This window comes from Balearica regulorum, chromosome 35 (genome assembly GCF_011004875.1).
Source record: "Balearica regulorum gibbericeps isolate bBalReg1 chromosome 35, bBalReg1.pri, whole genome shotgun sequence".
Taxonomy (NCBI): domain Eukaryota; kingdom Metazoa; phylum Chordata; class Aves; order Gruiformes; family Gruidae; genus Balearica; species Balearica regulorum.
Window position 1 is genome coordinate 35,812 of NC_046218.1, and position 22,243 is coordinate 58,054.

At 65.8% G+C, this 22,243-nt stretch overlaps 2 protein-coding genes across 2 annotated transcripts in view; both read right to left on the reverse strand.

Annotated features, from left to right (window-relative positions):
• Window positions 1-97: 97 nt before the first annotated feature.
• On the reverse strand, window positions 98-17,543 carry RNF40 (ring finger protein 40). Its single transcript, XM_075738682.1, has 20 exons — window positions 17,532-17,543; window positions 16,652-16,791; window positions 16,348-16,515; window positions 15,104-15,254; window positions 14,108-14,383; window positions 13,218-13,330; window positions 12,493-12,639; window positions 11,531-11,605; window positions 11,047-11,166; window positions 10,402-10,581; window positions 9,315-9,450; window positions 8,525-8,646; window positions 7,358-7,833; window positions 6,816-6,933; window positions 5,880-6,029; window positions 4,974-5,186; window positions 4,063-4,188; window positions 3,435-3,575; window positions 1,701-1,802; window positions 98-1,073 (listed from the first exon to the last, which is right to left on the reverse strand). The coding sequence occupies exons 2-20, from the start codon at window positions 16,781-16,783 to the stop codon at window positions 897-899; spliced, it is 3,123 nt and encodes a 1,040-aa protein (XP_075594797.1). The 5' UTR covers window positions 16,784-16,791; window positions 17,532-17,543; the 3' UTR covers window positions 98-896.
• A 1,645-nt stretch (window positions 17,544-19,188) lies between these two features.
• SRCAP (Snf2 related CREBBP activator protein) overlaps window positions 19,189-22,243 on the reverse strand; it is a 28,617-nt gene continuing 25,562 nt past the window's right edge. The window contains 1 exon segment of the mRNA XM_075738774.1: window positions 19,189-21,958. Within this exon segment, the coding sequence (XP_075594889.1) occupies window positions 20,138-21,958 (1,821 nt within the window). The 3' untranslated portion in view covers window positions 19,189-20,137.

Here is a 22,243-nt window from a genome sequence, read left to right on the forward strand (position 1 = left end):
TGGTCACAGGGCCCCTCTGGAACCTCTTCCCCCCCGTCTCTATGGTCTCACCCCTCCTTGGGTCCCGCCCCCCCAGCAGCCACACGCAGCCAATGGCCACAGCTCCAAGCGCTTTATTGGGTGGGATGGGTGGGGAGGGGCGGGGCCACCCATAGGTCACCGTGGGGCACCCCTGGGTGCTGTGGGTCGCCATGGGGCACCCATAGGTGTCATCCGGCACCCACGGGTCACCGCGGGGCTCAGCGGACACAGACACGAAGCAAAGCTGTGGTCCTCCAAGGGGGCGTTGACCCACCTTCAAGACCCGCGGTTGATCATGGGACACCCGTGGGTGCTATGGGTGACTGTGGGGCAACCTTAGGTGCTATAGGGCACCCATGGGTGGCCAAGGATCACCATGGGGTTCAGCTAACACAGACACAGAGGAAACCATGGTCATCCGAGGGGGTGTTGACCCACCACCAAGGCCCACGGTTGACCATGGGGCAGTCAGGGTGCCAGGGTTCACCTTGGGGCACCCATAGGTCTGACAGGGCACCCATGGGTGGCCGAGGATCACCATAGGGTTCAGCTAACAAAGACACAAAGGAAACCATGGTCATCCAAGGTGGCATTGACCCACCTCCAAGGCTGGGCAGCACCTGTGGTTGGCTGGGGAGCACCCGTGGTTGGCTGGGGAGCACCCATGGGTGCTGTGGGTCACTATGGGGCACCCACAGGTCTCACGGGGCACCCATGGGTGGCCGAGGATCACCATGGGGTTCAGCTAACAGAGAACAGAGGAAACCATGGTCCTCCAAGGTGGCGTTGACCCACCTCCAAGGCCCAGGGTTGGACAGGGAGCACCCGCAGTTGGTCGGGGAGCACCCACGGGTGCCGTGGGGTGGCCGCGGGGCTCAGCTGATGTAGACGCGGTGGAAGTCGTGGGCGCCGAAGGCGGCGTTGCACTTGGGGCACTTGCGCTGGCGCGTGTCGTAGCGGCTCTTGACGCACTCGAAGCAGAAGACGTGGAAGCACTTGGTGAGGACGGCGTCCTTCTTGCGGGCGTTGCAGCACGGGCAGGTCAGGCGGGCCTGGGGTGGGAGGGATGACAAGATGGCCGTCAGCTCCATGGTGGCACCCTACCAGCCACCTCCTGGCACCCAAGGTTCTCCAAGGCCACCCAAGGTCCTCCAACCCCCATCCATACACCTTCAACCCTGCCCAAGGTTCTCCAGCACCCATCAAGCTTCTCCAGCACCCACCCAAGGTCCTCCAGCACCCATCCAATGTTCTCCAACCCCACCCAAGGTCCTCCAGCCTCTTCTAAATCCTCCAGCACCCACCCAACGTCCTCCAACCCCAACCAAAGTCCTCCAGCACCCAAAGGTCCTCCAACCCCCATCCACAGACTCCAACCCCACCCAAAGTTCTCCAGCCCCCATCCATGTGTCCTCCAACTCCACCCAGAGTCATCCAATCCCACCAAAGGTTCTCCAGCACCCACCCAAGATCCTCCAGCACCCATTTAAGATCCTCCAACCCCAGCCAAAGTCCTCCAGCCCCCACCCAAGGTCCTCCAGCCCCCACCCAAGGTCCTCCAGCCCCCACCCAAGGTCCTCCAAGCACCCTTCCCAGCAGCAGGGAGCTCTGGGGGAAGGCGGGGGTGTCCCACCCACTCCCTCCCAGCACCCATGGGTGCCCTCCCCCGCCAACCGCACCCGATACTCCTTGATCTCCTCCTGGAGGATCTGGTCGGCGTCGGCGTAGACCTCCACCTTCCGCTGCTTCTCCAGCTTCCGCCGCAGCCGCGACAGCTCCTCCTGCGGGGACCGGCGGGTGCTGACCCACGTACACCCCCTATAGGTCCCTCTACACCCCCTATAGGTCCCCATAGACCCCCCCAGAGACCCACAGATGCCTTATAGGTCCCCGTAAACCTCCCATAGGGCCCATAAACCTCCTATAGGGCCCAACAGAGCATCTCTGGGTCCACCAGACCCCCTATGGAGACCCCCGAAGCACCTATAGATCCCTGTAGACCCCTTATAGGGCCCCACAGACCCCCTATAGGTCCCTGTAGATCGCCTATAGGGAGCCAAAGACCCCCACAGAGACCCATAGACCCCCTATAGATCCCTGTAAACCTCCTATAGGGCCCATAAATCCATATAGGGCCCAACAGAACACCTATGGGTCCACCAGACACCCCGTGGAGACCCCCGAAGCACCTATAGATCACTGTAGACCCCTTATAGGGCTCCACAGACCTCCTATAGCTCCCCACAGACCTCCACAGAGACCCATAGACCCCCCTATAGATCCCTATAAACCTCCTATAGGTGCCATAAACCCATACAGGGCCCAACAGAGCATCTATGGGTCCCATAGACATCCTATGGAGACCCCAAATCACCTATAGGTCCCTGCAGAGCCCTTATAGACCCTTGCAGAGCTTCTATGGGAGCCACAAACTCCCTGTATGTCCCTGCAGACCCCCTATATGGCCCCATAGACCCCTATAGGGCCCAACTGAGCCTCTATGGGTCCCACAGACCTCCTATGGAGACCCCAGAGCACCTATACATCCCCGTAGAGCCCCTATAGGGTGCCACAGAACCTTACAGAGCTCCTTTAAATCTGTATAGATCCTCTATAGGATCCCGTAACGCTCCTATAGAGCCCCACCCACCCCCTGCAGGGCTCCATAACACCCCACAGCACCTGTACCCCCCCCGAACCCTATAGAGCCCATAGGGTACCATAGATCCCCTACAGAGTCCCCCAGCCTCTATAGGGTGCCGTATGTCCCCTATAGACCCCCCAGACTCTGTAAGGTGCTATATGATCCCTATAGACCCCCCAGCCTCTATAAGACACTGTAGATCCCCTATAGACACCCCCCCCAGCCTCTATAGGGTGCTGTAGGTCCCCCCTATAGAACCCCCAGGCTCTATAGGGTGCCAAAGATCTTCTATAGACCCCCCCTAGACTCTACAGAGTGCTACAGATCTCCTATAGATCCCCAGACTCTATAGGGTGCCATAGGTCTTCTGTAGCCCCCCCCAGACTCTATAGGGTGCCGTATGTCCCCTATAGACACCCCCAGCTTCTATAGGGTGCTGTATGATCCCTATAGACCCCCCCAGACTCTATATGGCGCTGTACATCCCCTATAGAGCCCCCCAGACTTTATAGGGTGCCAAAGGTCTTCTACAGACCTCCGCCGACTCTATAGGGTGCCATATGTCCCCTATAGACCCCCCCAAACTCTATAAGGTGCCATATGTCCCCTATAGAGCCCCGCAGACTCTACAGGGTGCCAAAGGTCTTCTACAGACCCCCCCTGACTCTACAGGGCGCCATATGTCCCCTATAGACCCCCCCTAGATTCTATAGAGCGCCGTATGCCCCCTATAGAGCCCCCCCCATAGATTCCATACGTCCCCCCGTACCTGGGCCCGTTTGAGGCTGAGGGACTCCTTGTCCTTGGCCGCCCGGTTCTCGGCGGCGCAGGCCTGCAGCTCCCGCAGCCGGGCCTGGACGTGCTCCCCTTGCGCCCGCAGGTCCTCCGCCAGCTGCGCCGCTTCCACCGCCTGGGCGCCCCGAGAGGTGGGTGACGCCCCGCCCCCCCCCCCCGGCATCAATCGGGGTCTCCCCATCCCCACCTTAAAGTCCCACCACCCCATGTTGTCCCACCAAACCAAGGATGAGGTTCCTCACCCACCCAAGGATGAGGGTCCTCACCCACCCACCCAAGGATGAGGGTCCTCACCCACCTGAGGATGAGGTTCCTCATCCACCCAACCAAGGATGAGGTTCTTCACCCACCCAAGAACGAGGTTCCTCACCCACCCACCCACCCAAGGATGAGGTTCCTCACCTACCCAAGGATGAGGATTTTCACCCACCCAAGGATGGGGTTCCTCACCCACCCAAGGATGAGGTTCCTCACCCACCCAACCAAGGATGAGGTTCTTCACCCACTCAAAGATGAGGTTCCTCACCCCCCCCATGGACATCTGGGAGGTCCCCACCATAGACCCTTGGGTGTGTCCAGCCCCGCCCACTTGCCCCACCCACCTTCCTCTTGTTGAGCTCCAGGGCCTGGGAGCGCAGGGCCAGCTCCTTCTCCACTGCCGCCAGGCTGCTCTGCAACCCCCGCTCCTTCTCCTCCAGCTTCTGCACTACCAGCAGTTGGGCGTCCACCTAGGGACAACCACCCAGTGATGCCTGGGTCACCTCCATGGCCAACGGGGTCCACCCTGGTGACCTCAGTCCTCTGTGAGCTTTGATGGTGAAGACCCACTCCACCACCTCATCCTTCGCCTGGTCACTTGGGTCCCTCCAGCCCAACCATATGGGTTCTCCTGGACCCCCACGGACACCTGGGTCCCCCCCCCAGAGACCTGGGTCCTCCACAGACCTTGACAACAAGGACCTGCTCCACCACCCCATACTTCTCCTGGATTTCTGGGTTCCTCCAGCCCAACCATCTAGGTTCCCCTGGACCTCCATGGACCTCCCCGAAGACCTGGGCCCTCCAGGAACCTTGGTGGTAAGGATCTGTTCCACCACCTCATCCTTCTCCTGGTCCCTTGGGTCCCTCCAGCCCAATCTTCTGGGCTCCCCCGGACCCCCTTGGACACCTGGGTCCCCCTGGACCTCTCAAAATGCCTGGGTCCTCCATGGAGACCTGGGTCCCACCTAAACACCTAGGTCCTCCATGGATCTTGAGGACGTGCTCCATGACCTCATCCTTCTCCTGCACATCTGGATTCCCCTGGACCCCCCCGAAGACTTGAGTCCTCCATGGCGACCCGGGTCCCACCCGAGCCTTGACGGTGAGGACCTGCTTGGCCAACTCATCCTTCTCCTACACATCTGGGTTCCTCCAGCCCAACCACCTGGGGTTCTCCTGGATCCCCGTGGACACCTGAACCCCCCCCGGACCTCCCCGAAGACCTGGCTTCCCCCTGGAGCCCTGGTCCCACCTGAGCCTTGAGGGCGAGGACCTGCTCGGCCAACTCGTCCTTCTCCTCCCGCAGCAGCTTGTGGATCTGGTTGGCCTTGATCCTCTCCGACATCAGCTTGAAGTTGGCGTCGTCCTTCTCCCGCAGCTGCTGCAGCAGCCGCAGGTTCTGCTCCTGCATGTCCTCGAAGGCCTGGCCCGTCACGTCCATCTCGGACAGCAGCGCCTCCTCCTCCTGCCCCGCCCCAACGCGATTATGACGTCACCGACCCGGTTCGTGACGGCGCCAGGACGCCCCCCTGAAGTCGCGCGGCACGCCGGTGACGTCACGAGCTCCCGCCCCACCCCGCCAGCCGTGCTTCCCGCCGGCCATCTAGGCGTCGCAGAGCCACGACGCCCTCGTGACGTCGCGCGCTGCGGCCGCGATACCCTCGGACGCGCCTGTGATGTCATGGAGCCTGCCTGTGATGTCGCAGGTGCTGCCCGAAACACTGCTCCCCGCCCCCCCCCCCCCATCACGGAGTTTTTCCTTCCCGGCCTTCTAACGTGCGATCGAAAACGCGCTTACGACATCACAAACCGCGCCTATGACATCACGCTGCCGTAAACGCTGCCCGCCCTCCCCCCCCCGCAGAGGCCCCGCCCACCACCCTGAGCCCCGCCCTCATAGGCTCGTCCCGGGGAAACCACGCCCACAAGGCATCAGGCCACGCCCTCTTCCCTGAGGCCACGCCCCCGAGCCCCTCCCCAGGCCCCGCCCCATTGGCCACACCCTCGTAACCATGTTCCTGAGGCCCCGCCCCCTCACACCACCCTCCCTCCTTCCCCATAGGCCGTGCCTCTCCCCAGGCCCCGCCCCCTTTCCTCTACCCTCCCTCCCCATAGGCCCCGCCCCCCGAGGCCCCGCCCCCGGGCAGGCCCCGCCCACCTGTTTGGTGGCCGCCAGCTTGCGCTGCAGGTGCTCGATCTGCTCCTCGGCGTGGCGCAGGCGCCGCAGGGCCTCCTCGTCCGCCAGCTTCTTGCTCTCCCGCCGCTCCCGCTCCTCCAGCTCCCGCGCCCGCCCCCGCAGCTCCTCCGCCTGCCGCCGGGGATGGGGGGGGACACACGACACGACCGCGTGAGGTCACGGGGTGAGGTCACGGGTTGAGGTCACGGCATGAGGTAACGGGGTGAGGTCACTGGGGTGAGGTCATGACATGAGGTCACGGGGGTGAGATCGTGACATGAGGTAACGGGGTGAGATCGCGGGGTGAGGTCGCGGGGTGAGGTAACGGCGTGAGGTCACGGGGGTGAGGTCACGGGGGTGAGGTCACGGGGGTGAGGTCACGGGGGTGAGGTCACAGCACGAGGTAATGGGGTGAGGTAATAGGAGAGGCAACAGGGTGAGGGCATAGCGTGAGGTAACGGGACGAGGTCGTGGGGTGAAGTCATGGCGTGAAGTCGTGGCATGAGGTAACAGGGTGAGGTCATGGCGTGAGGCGATGGCATGAAGTCATGGCGTGAAGTAACAGTGTGAGCTCATGGTGTGAGATCATGGCACGACATAACGAAGCGAGGTCAAGGGGAGATGTCACGCGATGACAGAACAGCGGGAGTGAACAGCGTAACGGGGCGATGTAACAGGGTGACGCAACGGGGCGAGGGAAGAGTGGCGGAGAATGGCGGGAGGAAGCAGCACGAGGGAAGGGCGTGAGGTCACGGCCTGCGACCGCTGTGACGTCACGGTTTAAGGAAACAGCGGCGGGGAACGACCTAAAGGGCGGGAGGGGACGGCGCGAGGGAACCTGTTCGCGTGCGCTAACGCGTCGTTAGCGCGTCGTTAGCGTGTTAGCATGTCGTTAGCGCGTCGTCGGCGCGCCCTGACCTCGGCCTTGCTCTTCCTCTCGGCCGCCATCAGCTGCACCTTGTCCCGCTGCTCCTTGGGCGCCGACTTGTACATGTCCAGCAGCAGCTTCATCTCCTTCTGGCTCTCCTGCGCCTTCCTGCCCGCCACGGCCCCCTCCTTACCGTCTCGTTTGCATCTCATTTGCATCTCGTTTGCATCCAACGCCCAGAAAACACCCCCCCCCCCAGCCCCCCCCAAATTACCCCCCCGTAACCACCCTCAGGGCCCCCCTCTGCCTGCCCCGACCCCCCAAACCACCCCCAGCCCCCCGATATCCTCCATAACCCCCACAGGACCCCCAAATCCCCCCCCAGCCCCCCAAAACCAGCGTGTGTCCCCCTCCCAGCCCCCCAATACCCCCCATAACCCCCGCAGGACCCCCAAATCCCCCCCCAGCCCCCCAAAACCAGTGTGTGTCCCCCTCCCAGCCCCCCAATACCCCCCATAACCCCCGCAGGACCCCCAAATCCCCCCCCAGCCCCCCAAAACCAGGCTGCCCCCCCCCCACCAGCCCCACTCACTTGAGCTCCCCCCGCAGCTGCTTGAGGACCTCCGAGTCCTTCTTCTTGGGATCGTCGGGGGGGCCCTTGGGGCGCTCCCTCTCCCGCAGACGCTCCCGTTCGGGGCCCCCCCGGGAAGCTCCGGGCCGGGGGAGGGGCGGGGGGGGCTCCTTGACGCGGGGGGGAGGGGGTTGCGCCGGGGGGGGCGCAGCGGGGGTGGCGACGGGGGGCGCGGGGCCGGGAGGCTCCTCCTCCTCGGGCGGCCGGCGAGGGGGGGGCTGGGCCTCGGGGGGGGCGGGCGTCACGGCTGCCTCCCGTTTGGGCTCCGGGGGGGCGGGGCCAGGCGGGGCCCCGCCTTCTTCTTCCTTGATGGGGGCGGGGCCCGGGGGGGCCCCCCCGGCGGCCGCGGTTTCCTCGGGGGGAGCAGCGGTTTGGGGGGGCGGGGGGGGCGGGGCGCTGCCTTGAGGGGGAGGGGCGCCGCTGGCTTGGAGGCGGAGCTGGAGGGGGGGAGGGCAGAGTCAGGGGGCCGCGCCTATCAAACGGGTGGCGTAGCCCTTTGAAGAGAGCACCCACCCCCCCAAGCCCCGCCCTCTTGGTGGGCCCCACCAGAAGCCCCCCCCCATGTGACCCTTTTAAGGCCACTCCCTCAGGCTCACCTCCTTAAAGGGGACAACCCCCAGGCCCCACCACAGGAATAGGCCCCACCCCATAGACATTGGCATTGCCCTTTTAAGGCCCCACCCCCTCAGCATGGCCCCACCTTTAAAGGGGGAAACAACCCTGTGCTCCCCTCAGGCCCCGCCCCCTTAGTGGGTCCCACTCCAGCACCACTGTCATAGCCCTTTTAAGACCTGCTCCACCCATGTGCCCCCCACCCCTTAAAAGAACCACACCCTCGGAGGCTCCACCCACTTTCCCCCTTCTTAAAAGGGCAATGCCACAGCCTCATTGAGTGATGGGGGGCCATACCCCAGTCCCTTAAAGGGGCCACACCCTCGGAGTCTCCGCCCACTCCCCCTCCCCTCCTTAAAAGGGCAATGCCACCTCATCCTCACTGAGGGCGTGGGGCCATGTCCACCACCCCCCACCCTTCAAGGGCCACACCCTCAGAGGCCCCACCCCCCCCTTAAAGGGGCAACGCCGCCTCATCCTCCCTGATGCGGTGGGCCCACATCTGCCCCCGCCCACCTTGTTGATCTCGGCCTGCACCTCCCGCAGCTTCCGCTTGTAGCGCTGGACGTCGCCCTTGAGCTGGTGGTTGTGGTTCTGCAGGCTGCTGATCAGGTGCCGCATCTCCCGGTTGATGGGCCCTGCGGGGGCACCCCCCCACCCCCCTCGATTTCAGGCAGGGTCATAGAGACCGAGGGAAGAGGGAGCAGAGCGGCCTACGGCGCTGTGACCGTCCAGTTGGGAGCGGGGGGTACCGTAGAGGAGGGGGAGGAGCAGCACGGAGCGGCCCCAGAGTGCCGTGGGGCGAGGGGGGTGGATCATAGAGAAGCGAGAGGATCGTCCCAGACCCCCAAAACCACCACAGAGTCCCGGGAGGACCATCCCAGAGAATCCCAAGAGTCACCAACCCACCACAGAGCCCCTAAAGACGATCCCAGAGTATCCCCAGAGGGATTAAAATCGCCATAGAGATCTAGGAGAACCACTCCAGAGAGCCTGACCCACCACAGAGCCCCAGAAGGACCTTCCTAGAGTGCCCAACCCACCATCGAGATCTAGGAGGACCACCCCAGAACGCCCAACCCACCACCATAGAGCCCCAGGAGGACCATCCTAGAGTGCTCAACACACCATAGAGATCTAGGAGGACCACCCCAGAGCGTCCAACCCACCACAGAGCCCCAGGAAGACCCTCCCAGAGCATCCCCAGCCCCACCACGGCCCCTCTCTCCCCCACTCTACGGCCCCACGCCCCGGCGGGTCCTCCAGGGCGCCGCGGGTGACGTCACGGTGATGTCGCGAGTCTCACCCGCCTGCTCGTTGGCCGCCAGGTTCTGCTCGAACTCGATGCGCAGCATCTCGTACTCCTTGCGCACCTGGGCCAGCGTGTCCTCCAGCTGGATCACCTCCGTCCGCAGGCGCTTCTGCACCCCCAGCTCGTCGCTCTGCCGTGGGGAGGGGACACGGGGGAGGGACGCACAGACACGTCGGTGTCGCCGAGGCCGCCATCTTGGTTGGCCAACACTTGGACACAGTGATACCCCCTGACCCAACAGGACGCCCCAGGGAGCCCTCGGGGACACCTCGGGGACACCTCGGGGACATCAAGACCCACCTCCACACCCTCAGCATGATGGAAGAGGCCATCTTGGATGGCCAACTATTGGACGCCATGACATCCCATGACCAACAGGATGACCAGGGAACTCCAAGGCCCCTCGGGGACACCTTGGTGACATCTCGGTGACATCAAGACCCACCTCCACACCCTCAACGGAAGAGGCCATCTTGGATGGCCAACTACTGAGACCACCAGGACCAACAGGATGACCCAGAGAACGCCCAGAAGCCTTGGGGACACCTCGGTGACATCAAGACCCATCTCCGCAGGCTCAGCGTGATGGAGGCGGCCATTTTAGATGGCCAACAGTTGGAAACCATGACATCCCATCACCCCCATGACCAACAGGACCAACACGATGAGGCAGAGAACCCCCAAGAGCCTTGGGGACACTTGGGGACACCTCAGCGACATCAAGACCCTGCTCCATATTCCCAACATGATGGAGGCAGCCATCTTGCATGGCCAACAGTTGGACGCCATGACATCAACATGGACGCAAGCCATCTTGGATGGCCAACAGTTGGATGGTGTGATGTCCCCATGATCCCCAGGCCCAACAGGACACCCTGGGAAGGGCCAAGAACCCTTGGGGACACCTCGGTGACACCAAGACTCACCTCCTCACCTTCAATGTGATGGAGGCGGCCATCCTGGATGGCCAACAGTTAAGACACCACGACATCCCATGACCCCCAGGACCAACGTGGTGCCCCGGGAAGCCCCCAGGAGCCTTGGGGACAGCCAAGGCCACCTCGGGGATGTGTCCCCTCACCTCCATGTGCTCGATGTGGCGCAGGTGGCTGTTCTTGGTGGCCAGCAGGAGGGCGCGGGCCTCGTCCAGCTGTGTCTTCACCTGGAGACTCTCGTGGTAGAGGAGGGAGAACTGGGACTGCAGCACCTTGTACTCCAGCGTCTCCTTCACCGCCTCCTCCGGCAACGAGCGCAGGGCCACCTGCGGGGACCACGTCCAGCCATGTCCCCCCATGTCCCCAGTGTCCCCCCAACCCCACCCATTCTCCTTCTCCTCCCCTGGAGCTCCCAGACGTCCTCGCTGTCCTCCCAGCTCCCTAAACGTCCCTTTTTTTTGCATCCCTCTATGCTTGCGCTGCGGGATCGGTGTCACCCTCCTGTCATCAAACGCTCCCGATGTCCCCACGGTGTCCCCTCCGTGTCCCCCACGTCCTCGACATCCTCCAAGTCCCTCGTCTCACCCACGTCCCCAACATCCCTGATGCCCCTGACGTCCCCAATGTCCCCGATGCCCCCGACGTCCCCGATGCCCCCAATGTCCCCGATGCCCCCAACGTCCCCGATGCCCCCGACGTCCCCGATGCCCCCAACGTTCCCGATGCCCCCAACGTCCCCGATGCCCCCGATATCCCCGACATCCCTGATGTCCCCGACGTCCCCGTGTCACCTTGAGGCGCTCGTGGCCGCGCACGGCCTGCTGGAGCTCCTGCTGCAGCTTCTCCAGCTCCGCCATCCGGCTGTTGGCCAGCTCCTGGTTCCCCTCCAGCTCTGCGTTCAGCATCTCAAACTGGGGGTTCCCCCCCCCCAAAAAATACGAGGGTCACCCCCAAAAAACACCGACATCCCCCCAGGGGCACCCAGCACCTCCCCAAGGGGCCCCAAAGCCCCTCAGAACCCCCCCAAACTCCTCCTGGGCCCCCCAAATCCTCTCGGGATCCTCCAATCTCCCCTGCCGGGTCCCCCAAACTCTCCTTGTGCCCCCCCAAATATCCCCCACCCCTCTCAGGGATCCCCTTGAACCCCCCAAATCCCTTCCAGGATTCCTCAAACCCCCTCGGGTCCCCCCAAAACATCGCCCAGCCCCCCCCAGGGACCCCCAAACCCCCTCAGCCCCCCCCAGGGACCCCCAAACCCCCCTGGCCCCCCAATACCTTCTGCATGCTGAGGGTGATTTGTCCCCCCTGGAATCCCCCGGAGCTGCCGGAGCCGTAGGAGCCTGAGGTCAGCTGGGGACACGGGGACATTGGGGACACCGAGGACACTCTGGGGACATCGGGGGCACCCCGGGGACACCCTGGGGACTTTGGGGGCACTCTGGGGACATTGGGAGCACCTTGGGAGCACCTTAGGGACACCCCAGGGATGCCTTGGGGACATTGGGGACACCCTGGGGACACCCCAGGGACATTGGGAACACGCTGGGGACACCCCAGGGGACGCTGGGGACATCGGGAGGACATTGGGAGCACCCTGGGGACACTGGGGACACCCTGGGGACATCATCGGGAGCACCTTGGGGACACCCTGAAGACATTGGGGACACCCTGGGGACATCGGGACCACCTTGGGGACAGCCCAGGGACACCCTGGGGACACCCTGGAGGTTTTGGGGACACCAGGGACACCCCAGGGCACACTGGGGACACCTGAGGGACATTGGGGACACCCTGGGGGTATCGGGGACAACCAGCGCCGTGAGGTGACCCCAGGTGACATGGGGGGGGAACCCCAAGTGACACAGATGGACCCCAAGTGACATAGAGGGACCCCAAATGACACCTGGGGGACACAGAGCGGGGACGTCCCAAGAGACGGCAATGGGTTGGGGGGGACATCAGGGACACAGTGGCCGCCCTGGGGACGTGGTGGCCGCCCTGGGGAGGCGGTGGCCACCCTGGGGACGTGGTGGCCACCCTGGGGAGGCAGTGGCCGCCCTGGGGAGGCGGTGGCCGCCCTGGGGACGTGGTGGCCACCCTGGGGAGGCGGTGGCCGCCCTGGGGAGGCGGTGGCCGCCCTGGGGACGTGGTGGCCACCCTGGGGAGGCGGTGGCCGCCCTGGGGACGTGGTGGCCGCCCTGGGGAGGCGGTGGCCGCCCTGGGGACGCGGGTGTCACCTGCTCGAGGGCCTCGGCGAGGTGGCGGTCGAGGCGTCCCTCGCGCTTGCGCAGCTTGGCGCTGTCCCACTGCAGCCCCTCCACCGTCGTCCCCATCTCCAGCACCTTGGTCTCGGCGGAGGTGGCCTTGTCCTGCAGCTCGGCCAGCTGCGGGGACACGGGGGGACACGGGGGTGTGAGGGGACACGGGGGGGCGAGAGGGGACACGGGGGGACACGGGGGGGCGAGAGGGGACACAGGGGGACACAGGGGTGTGAGGGGACACGGGGGGACACGGGGGTGTGAGGGGACACGGGGGGGCGAGAGGGGACACGGGGGGACACGGGGGGGCGAGAGGGGACACGGGGGGGCACATGGGGACACCCCCCCCAGTGCCCCCCAGTCCCCTCCCAGTCCCTCCCCAGTGCCCTCCAGCACCCCCCAATCCCTCTCAGTCCCCTCCCAACGCCCCCCAGTCCCTTCCCAGTTCCTCCCAGTGCTCCCCTGTCCCCTCCCCATGCCCCCCAGTCCCTTCCCAGTTCCTCCCAGTGCCCTCCCAGTCCCTTCCCACTGCTTCCAGTGCCCCCCAGTCCCCTCCCAGTGCCCCCCAGTCCCTTCACAGTTCCTCCCAGTGCCCCCCAGTCTCTTCCCACTGCTTCCAGTGCCCCCCAGTCCCCACCCAGTCCCCCCCAGTCCCTTCCCACTGCTTCCCACGTCCCCCAGTCCCTCCCAGTCCCTCCCAGTACCTCCAGGGAGACGCGGTGGTGCTTCTCCTGCAGCTGCAGGGTGAGGTCCTGCAGGCGCCGGTGGTCCCGCAGCAGCTCCCGCAGCAGCACCCGCCCCGGCTCTGCCAGCTCCGCTGCGCGACCAGGCGTCCGGGAGCCGCCCGACTCGGGGGGCCGGCACCCCAAAACCGCTCCCCACCCTCCCTCCACCCCCCCCCAACCACAGGGACCCGGCGTCGGGGTACCCTGACCACCCCCACCCCCCCCCCAAAACCCATCAGGGATCACCCGCTCCCCGCAGCACCCGCTGCTGCCAGGGGCACGGCGACACCCAGAAGGGAGCCAGGAATTGGGGGGACACCCCCCCCCCCCAAAAAAAGGAACCCAGACAGTGGGGTGACCCCCAAAAAAGGGACCCAGGAGTCCAGGAGACCCCCAAAGAAAGGGACTCAGGCATTGAAATGATCCCCAAAGGGGACTCAGGAACCAGGGGGACCCCCAAAAAGGGACTCAGGCACCCATGAGACCCCCAAAAAAAGGGTCTGGGTGTCAGGGTACCCCCAAAAAGGTGTTCAGGCACCCATGAGACCCCCAAAAAAGGGTCCAGGTGTTGGAGTGACCCCCAAAACCAGACCCAGGCACCCGAGAGAACCCCAAAAAAGGGTCTGGGTGTCGGGGTACCCCCCAAAACCAGACCCAGGCACCCGAGAGACCCCCACGAAAGGGCCCAGGTGTTGGGGTACCCCCCAAAAAGGGACTCAGACACCCATGAGACCCCAAAAAGAGACCTGAGCACCCCTGAGACCCCCCCCCCAAAAAAAGGGCTCAGATATCAGGATACCCCCCCCAAAACCAGACCCCAGCACCCCCCAGCCCCCCCGTTTCCCCCCCCGCGGGGCGCAGGGACTCACGGCGGGCGGCCAGGCGGGTGCCCAGGTCGTGGGCGCGGCGGTGGGCACCCGCCAGCCCCTCCACCAGGCGGGCGACGGCGGCGGGGGCGAAGGCGAGGCGGGGGCGCAGGCGGAGCTCCCCCTCTTCGGGGCCGCTGCGGCTCAGCGCCGCGACGAATGCGGCCGCCGGCCCCCCGAGGCGACCCCCGATTCCGGGAGGGGTGGAGGGAGGAGGAGGAGGGGGGGGGACAGTGGGAGGAGGGGGAGGGGGGTGGGTAGAGGGGACCCCCCAGGGCTCTGGTTTGGGGGGGGGGAGGGGAAGAGTGAGATGCTGTTGGGGCACCCCCCCCACCCCAGCACCCATGGGTGCCCCCCAGCGTCCCCAGTTCCACACCCCACCCCCCCCCCCGGCTGATTTTAAAGGGTCCCTCCGCCAGCACCCCAAAAACTTCATTGACTCCCCAGCACCCCAAAATAATCCTCAGGATCCCCCTGCCCCCCCCAAACTACCTCCCAGCACCCCAAAATGCTCAAGACCCCCTGCCCTCCAAAACTGCCGCCCCCAGCGCCCCAAAATGCTCCTCAGGACGCCCCTGCCCCCCCAAACTGCCCCAGCACCCCAAAATTGCCCCATAGGGATCTTGATTGACCCCAAGACCCCCCAAGAACCCCCCCGACCCCCCCACAACCCCCAAAAGCCCCCCAGGACACCCCCAAATCATCCCCTATCACCCCCAAATCGCTCTCTAGGAACCCTCGTTGCCCCTCGTGACCCCCAAGAGCCCCTAACGACCCCCCCAAACTGCCCCCAGCCCCCCTAAATTGCCCCCTAGGACCCTTAGTTACCCACCACGGTCTCCAACTGACCCTGGGGACCCCCCCAGCCCCCCAAATTTACCCCCATTAACCCCCAAAGCCCCTCCCCGACTGCCAACCCCCTCTATATTGCTCCCCAAAAAACCTTACCTGCCCCCCATGACCCCCCAAATCACCCCCAGTTCCCCCCCCCCCACTCACCCCTCCGATCGGGACCCTCCGCCTCGCCGGGGGGGGCCGGGGGGGGCTCAGGCCCCTCAGATCGGGGTTCGGGGGGATCCCCGGGGGGGGCAGGGGGGGCACCCCCCTCCCCCTCATAGCGCCGCAGCAGCGCCTGCACCTCCGTGTCCAGCTGGGGGGGGGGGGGGAACACAACAATGGGGGTGTCAGGGCACCCCCAAAACCCGGGGGGGGTGTCATGGGGGTCTCTTGAGGGGATCTGGGGGGGTCCAAGAGGTTTGGGGGGGGGCCCAGGGGGTTTGGGGGAAGCAGAGGGTCAGGAAACCCCCAAATCACTGGTGGGGATCCTGGTTTGGGGGGGCCCTGGGGGTGTTTGGGGGGACCCCGAGAGGCTTGGGGAGGGGCAGGGTGGTTTTGGGGACACTCCCCCCCCGGGCCATTTCTGGGGCACTTTTGCCCTTTTTGAACGTTCCACCCACGTCTACCCAACCCAGACCCCCCCCAAAAAGATCCCACATAATTTTGGGGGCTTTAGGGCTAATTTTGGGGTCCCCTCACAGCTTTCTGGCATCCCAAGGGCCATTTTTGGGGTCCACAGGCCCATTTCCGGGGTCCCCAAGTAGATTTTTGGGGCACTTTCAGCCCTTTTGAACACATTATCTATATCCACCAAATTGGAATCCCCCCAAGATTCCCAAAAGAGTTTCGGGGTGCTGGGGCCAATCCTAGAGTCCCCTGACAGCTTTGGACGGGTCCCTAAGGCCATTTTTGGGGTCTGCAGAGTAGTTTTTGGGGTACCTCGGGCCATTTTTGCGGTCCCTAAGGTCATTTTTGGAGTCTCTGCAGCTATTTTTTGGGTCCCTGGGATGATTTTTGGGTGCCTAAGGCCATGTTTGGGGTCCCCAGCGCCATTTTTGGGGTCCCCAGGGCCGCTTCTGGACTCCGGAGGGCCATTTTTAGAGTCCCCAAAGTAATAGAGTCCCCAGGGCAATTTTTGGAGTGTCTAGGACCATTCTGGGCATCCCTAGAATAATTTTGGGAGTCTCCAGGACCATTTTTGGGGTCCCCGGGCCATTTTGGGGTTATTTTCACCCCCTTTTAACCCTCGCGGCCCTCGGCCTCAGCCCTGACGCGGGTCAGCGGATCGGCGCGGGGTTTGTTTTTTCCTCGGCAACTTTCGGGGTGCCAAGTAAGGGCTCTGGTTTTTGGGTTTGGGTTTTTTTTTTGGGGGGTGGGTACGGGGTTACGCGCACGCGTGTCCCCACCTGTCCCCAGAACCGATTGACCAGCAGCAGGGTGGCGTCGTCGGTGGCCTGACGCTTCTCCAGCTTCTCGATGCGTTCGCGCAGCTCGTCCTCGCACGCCTGACGTTGCTCCAGCCGCTCGGCCAGCTTCTTGTTCTTGAACTGCAGCACCTTCAGGTCCATCTCCTCCTGAATGGGGGGGGGGGGGGGGGGGGCACGGGAATTAGGGGGGGGGACGGACCCCAGGAGTTTGGGGGGACCCCAGGAATTGAGGGGGGGGACCCCAGGAATTGAGGGGAGACACACACACACACACGACACCCACCGTGGAGGAGATGCCGCCGAGGCGCAGGGGTTCAATCAGGGTGGTGGGGGGCTGCTCTTCGCGGGGGGGTTTCTTTTCGGGGGGGCCGCCCCCCATATCGCCGGCCCCCCGCTTCGCCCCTACCCCCGACATGGCTCTGCCTGAGGGAAGGGATGGGGGGGTGGTTATGGGGGGGCTGTAGGGAGATGGGGGGGCTATGGAGGGGGTTGTGGGGTACTGGGGGGGGTTATGGGGGGGCTATGGGGGAGTTACGGGGGGCTGTAGAGGGCTGGGGGGGCTATGGGGGGTTTTGTGGGGTACTGGGGGGTTATGGGGGGCTATGGGGGGGTTGGGGGGGCTATCGAGGGGTTATGGGGGGCTATGGGGGGTGTTTTGGGCACTGGGGGGGGCTATAGGGGGGCAGGGAAGGCTCATGGGGGGTAACAAGGGGCTATGGGGGGGTGGGGAGGTTATTGGGGTGACGGGGGGTTGGGGGGGCGGCAACGGGAGCCTGAGGGGGGTGGTAACGCGGGGGGGAAGGGCGGTTAACGGGGCTCAGCGGGTGGGTAAGGGGGTGGGAGGGTCCGCAGGGGCCTACAGCGATCTACAGGGATCTACAGGGGTGCGTAGAGGCCTATGCGGATCTATAGGGGTCTACAGGAGTCTATAGGGCTCCGTAGCGACCTACACGGATCTATAGGAGTCCGTAAGGGCCTACAGGGATCTACAGGGGTCTACAGGGGCCTACAGAGGTCTCTAGAGATCTACAGAGATCTATAGGGGTCTATAGGGGTCTATAAGGGCCTACAGAGGTCTCTAGAGATCTATAGGGGTCTACAGGGGTCCCCAGGGGCCTGTGGGGGTGTGAGGGGCCCGGCCTCCCCCGCCCCTCCTCACCCACCGCTGCCGCCGCCGCCGCCGCCCCCGGCCCGGCGCCACTGCGCAGGCGCAAACCCCGCCCCGCGCTTGCGCAAAGCGCCCCCGCGCCTCCGCGCAGGCGCAGCCAGCGCCCCCCGCCGCCGTCGCCGTGGTAACCGCGAGACAGGAGAGGAAGGGGAAGGGAAGGTGCCGTCTCGAGTCTCCTCCCACCCCGCGGCGGCCAATCAGGAGCGGGGACAGGGTGGGGGCGGGGCTAGGCGCTCTTAAAGGGGCGACGCCACGGACGGGGACCTCCGCTCTCCCCAGCGCCCCCGGGACCCCGCGGGGACCCCCCCAGGCCCAAAGCGTCCTGCGGAACCCCCGAGGTCCCCGTTAGAGCCACAGAGACCCCCCCCCAGCCCCGAGGGACCCCCTTCACGCCATGGGGACCCCCCCCGAGGACCCTCTCGGTGCCACCAGGACCCCCCATGGGGACCCCCAAACCCCAGAGACCCCCCCCAAGGACCCCCCCCCCCCGTAAGACCCCTAAGGGACCCCCTTCACCCCATGGAAACCCCCCCCAGGGATCCCCCACACCCTTGAAATCCCCCCAACCCCTTGGGGACCCCCCCCCCGAGGATCCCCTCAGTGCCCCCAGCCCCACAGGGCCCCTCAAACCCCCTGGGACCACCTGCCCCCCCCCCCCCCGAGACACCCTGAACCCCACGGGCACCCCGGATGCCTCTGTGTGTCCCCCCACTACTTCCTCGGAGGGGGGGTTGGTTGTTATTGGGGGGGGGGTCCCCAAAACTCTCCGTTTTCAACCCTTTATTCATCGCATTCTCCCGCAGGAAAGCTTACAGCCGCCGTCTGTACACGGTGCCCCACGCTGGGGGGGGTGGGGGGGCCCCCCAAGACACCCCCCCCCCTTCCCGGCACCCCAAAATCTATCCCCCCACCGGCCCCTCACCCCCCCTCCCCCCCAGCCCAGCACAAAGCACCTTTGCATAGATCGTGTTCAAAAGGAACCTATTTTACATGGGGCTGTACAGGGGGTCGGGCCCCCGCCAATGTACACGGGTAAAAAACGCCCCCCCGGAACCACCCGGGGTCCCCCCCCGGACCCCCTCCCACCCCCACCCCCACCCCCCGACTCAGCTGGGCTCCCCCAGCTGCCAGCTCCTGCCGCAAGATGGCCGCCGGGGGCGAGGGGGCTGCTGCAGGGTGGTGTAGCTGCCGGGGGAAAGATGGCCGCCAGCTGTGACGGCCACTGGAATCAATTGGCTGCCGTGTTTCCTCTCTGCCAGGGTCAAGATGGCCGCCAAGTCAGATGTCTACTGGAGTCAAGATGGCTGCCAGGTCCTATGTCTGCTGGGGTCAAGATGGCTGCCGGCTGCCCTGTCTGCCAGAGTCAAGATGGCCACCGGCTCCGATATCCGCTGAGGTCGAGATGGCCGCCGAGTCTCACATCTGCTGGGGTCAAGATGGCCGCTGGCTGCGACACTCGCTGCGTTTCAAGATGGCTGCCGGCTACGACATCCATTGGAGTCGAGATGGCTGCTAGTTCCCACATCTGCCCTGGTCAAGATGGCCGCCCGCTCTGATGTGCACAGAGATCAAGATGGCCGCCAGCTCTGACGTCCGTCGGGATCGAGATGGTTGCTGACTCTGACGTCACTTGGTTCAAGATGGCTGCTAATTCTGACATCACAAAGATCATGCTTCTGACATCACCATGTTAAAGATGGCCGATGATTCTGACATCATCGTGCCTCAGGATAACCACCGCCTCTGACATCACTGGGATCAAAATGGCCACTGCCTCTGACATCACTGCATTTAAGATGGCTGTGGTTCTGACATCATCTAGATCAAGATGGCTGCCACCTGTGACATCACTGCATTCAAGATAGCTGCCGGTTCCGACATCACCAACTGACATCACCAAGTTCAATATGAGTGCCCATTCTGACATCACCAGGTTCAAGATGGCCACTGCCTCTGCCAGGTCGGCCATCTTGGGGTCCTCTGGGCGGCCATTTTGGGACGTTCCAGCCGGCCATCTTGGGGTCCCATCGGCCATTTTGTGCATGCGCCAGGTCGGCCATCTTGGGATCGCCCCAGCAGCCATTCTGAGCAGGCCTGTCGGCCATCTTGGGGTCACCAGCTTGGCTGTTCTGAGGGGGTCGTCTGGTCGGCCATCTTGAGGGTGCAGTCGGCCATTCCCTGCTGAGGCGGTTCCTGTCGGCCATTTTGAGGGGGCTCGTTCAAAAGTGCCAGATCGGCCATTTTGAGGTGGTGGCGGTAGGGGCTGGTCGGCCATTTTAGGATCGCCCGTTCAACCATTCGGAAGCTGCACCCAGTCGGCCATTTTGAGGGGGCTCAGGTCGGCCGTTTTGCGGGTGCCTGGTCGGCCATTTGGTAGCTGGTTGGTCAGCTATTTTGCGGGCACCGAATCGGCCATTTTCTACGCGCTCAGTCGGCCATTTTGTGCGCACCTGATGGGCCCATGCACCCAGACCCTCTGGGAGCGCCCCGCCGGCCATCTTGTTTCCCCCCCCCAACCGCGCCGCCCCACTCAGCCCTTTGTAGGGCCCCGGTCGGCCATCTTGCCGGCCCCCTTGGGCCGCAGGGGGGCGGCCGGGGGGGTCACGTCTTGGCCTTGCGGCCGCGGACGGCCGCCGCCACCGCCGAGGGGGTGTCGGGGGGCGCTGGGGGACCCCCGGACGGGGTGGGGGCAGCAGCGGCTGAGCGGGTGTTGGCGGCGGGAGGGGCTGCACAGCGCCGGGGGGGTTGCTGCCGCCGCCGCTGCCGCCCACGCCGCGTTGGTGGTGGAGGCCGCCGCCGGCAGTGCCGGGGGGCCCCCCCGCCCCCCCTCCGGCGCCGTTTGGCTGGGGGGGGCCGCCGCCGCCCCCCCTCATCCCCGCTCCCCCCCTCCTCTGAGGAAGGCGGGGGAGAACGCCGCCGGCGCCGGCCCGGCTCCCGCTCCAGGGGAGCCATGAGGGGGGCCCCAGGGTGCCGGCGGGTGCTGCGGGGTGCCGGGGGGGGCGAGGCGCTGCTGTCGGGTGACGCGCGCTTTGGGGGCCGGCCCCGCCGCCGTTTGCCGGGGCTTTGGGGGGCCCCTGTGGCCACCGACCCCCCCCGAGCCGGCCGCCCCCGCCGCCGTTTGCTGGGAGGCTCGTGGTGGTGGCGGCGACGCGGCCCCCCCCGGCGCTTGGGGGGACGTCCCCGGCGACGTTTCGGGGGGCCGGGGCTGGTGCCGGGGCTGGGGCTGGCGCCGGGGGGGTCATGGCGGCGACGCCGGGGTCGCCCCGGGACGGGGGTCTCCAGCACCGTGACCAACCGCCCCGGCAGCTGCCGCAGCACCTTGGCCGCTGGCCCCGGTCCCCGGCTCTGCCGGATCTCCACGTCGGCGCTGCGGCGGCGGCGGGGACCCCGCCCGGCCCCGCCCAGTCCCGCCCCACTTGCCGGCGTTTCCACCGGCCCCTCCGGTGTCACCGGCGACGCTTCCGAGGGCGCCGGGGCCGGCGGTGACGGCGCGGGCGGCGTGGCCGATGTTGGCGGCGATGCGTCCGGTTGCGCCGGCGCCACCTGGGATGGCGGGAGAGTCACCTGGGATGGCGCCGGTGCTGGCTGTGATGTCAGCAGCACCACGTGTGACGTCACCGGTGCCGGGTGCGACGTCGGCGGTGGGGTGCTGGGCGTCACTGGCACCTGGGATGGGGCTGGGGGCGGTTGCGGCGTCACAGCGGCTGCTTTGGCGGCTGCCGGGGCTGGTTGCGACGTCAACGGGGGTGGTTGTGATGTCACTGGCGCCAGCTGCAATGTCACCGGGGCTGTTTGTGACATCACCGGGGCTGTTTGTGATGTCACCGTGGCCGGCTGCGATGACACCGGGATCGCTTGCGACGTCACAGGGGCAGCAGGCAGGAGCAGGTCCGCATGTGACGTCACTGGGGCGGTGTGTGATGTCACCGTGTTCGCTTGCGACATCACTGGGGCTGCTTGTGTCGTCACAGCGTTGGCTTGCGACGTCACCGGGGTGGCCGTGGCTGGAGGTGCCGGGGACGGTCGGGGGGACGTCCCTGCCCCACGGGGGGACGTCGGCGGCGTCCGCGGCGATGTGGGGGCGGCCCGCGGTGACGTCGGTGTCGACCGGGGCAATGTCGGCGTCGCCCGCGGGGAGGTCGGGGGGGCCCGCGGGGACGGGGGTGTCACCCGCGGGGACGCTGGCGGGGCCCGGTTGGCCGTCCCGGCGGCGCGCAGGCGCTGGCTGGCGCGGGTGCCGGGGCGCTCGGGGAGGGGCCGGGTGGGACCCCGCACCCGTCGGGGCCGTCGGGGTCCCCCGGGGCCTTCGTCACCCCCTGGGGCGGCGGCCGCCTCCTCTTCCTCCTCCTCCTGGGGGGGCAGGCGGAAGCGCCCTCCCCCCTTGGCCTGGTCGATGTCCTTCCGCGCCGCTTCCACCTGCTCCTGCGGGAGCAGCACCCATGGGTGCCCCCGACCCACAGCCAGACCCCCCTGGGTGCACAGCAGGACACCCAGCTGCCCCCCAACCCAGACTGGGGCACCCAGGGGTGCCCCCCCTCCGCTAACAGGGAACCACGGGTGCCTCCACCCCATAGTTGGGACCCTCTGGGACCCCACCCAGCCCCCCATCCAGGCACCCCTTACCCCATAGCAAGACCCTGAGGGGTTGCCCCCCACCCATGGGTGCCCCCCACCCCACCCATGGGTGCTCCCCCCCCCCCCCCCAAA

Excerpts from the sequence above, each read along its gene's own strand:
- RNF40 (XM_075738682.1), bottom strand. The coding sequence starts at position 16,783 with ATGTCGGGGGTAGGGGCGAAGCGGGGGGCCGGCGATATGGGGGGCGGC. Across the intron at positions 15,255-16,347 it reads TCAATCGGTTCTGGGGACAG|CTGGACACGGAGGTGCAGGC; the intron begins GTGGGGACACGC and ends CCCCCCCCCCAG. Across the intron at positions 11,167-11,530 it reads TCACCCTCAGCATGCAGAAG|TTTGAGATGCTGAACGCAGA; the intron begins GTATTGGGGGGC and ends GGGAACCCCCAG.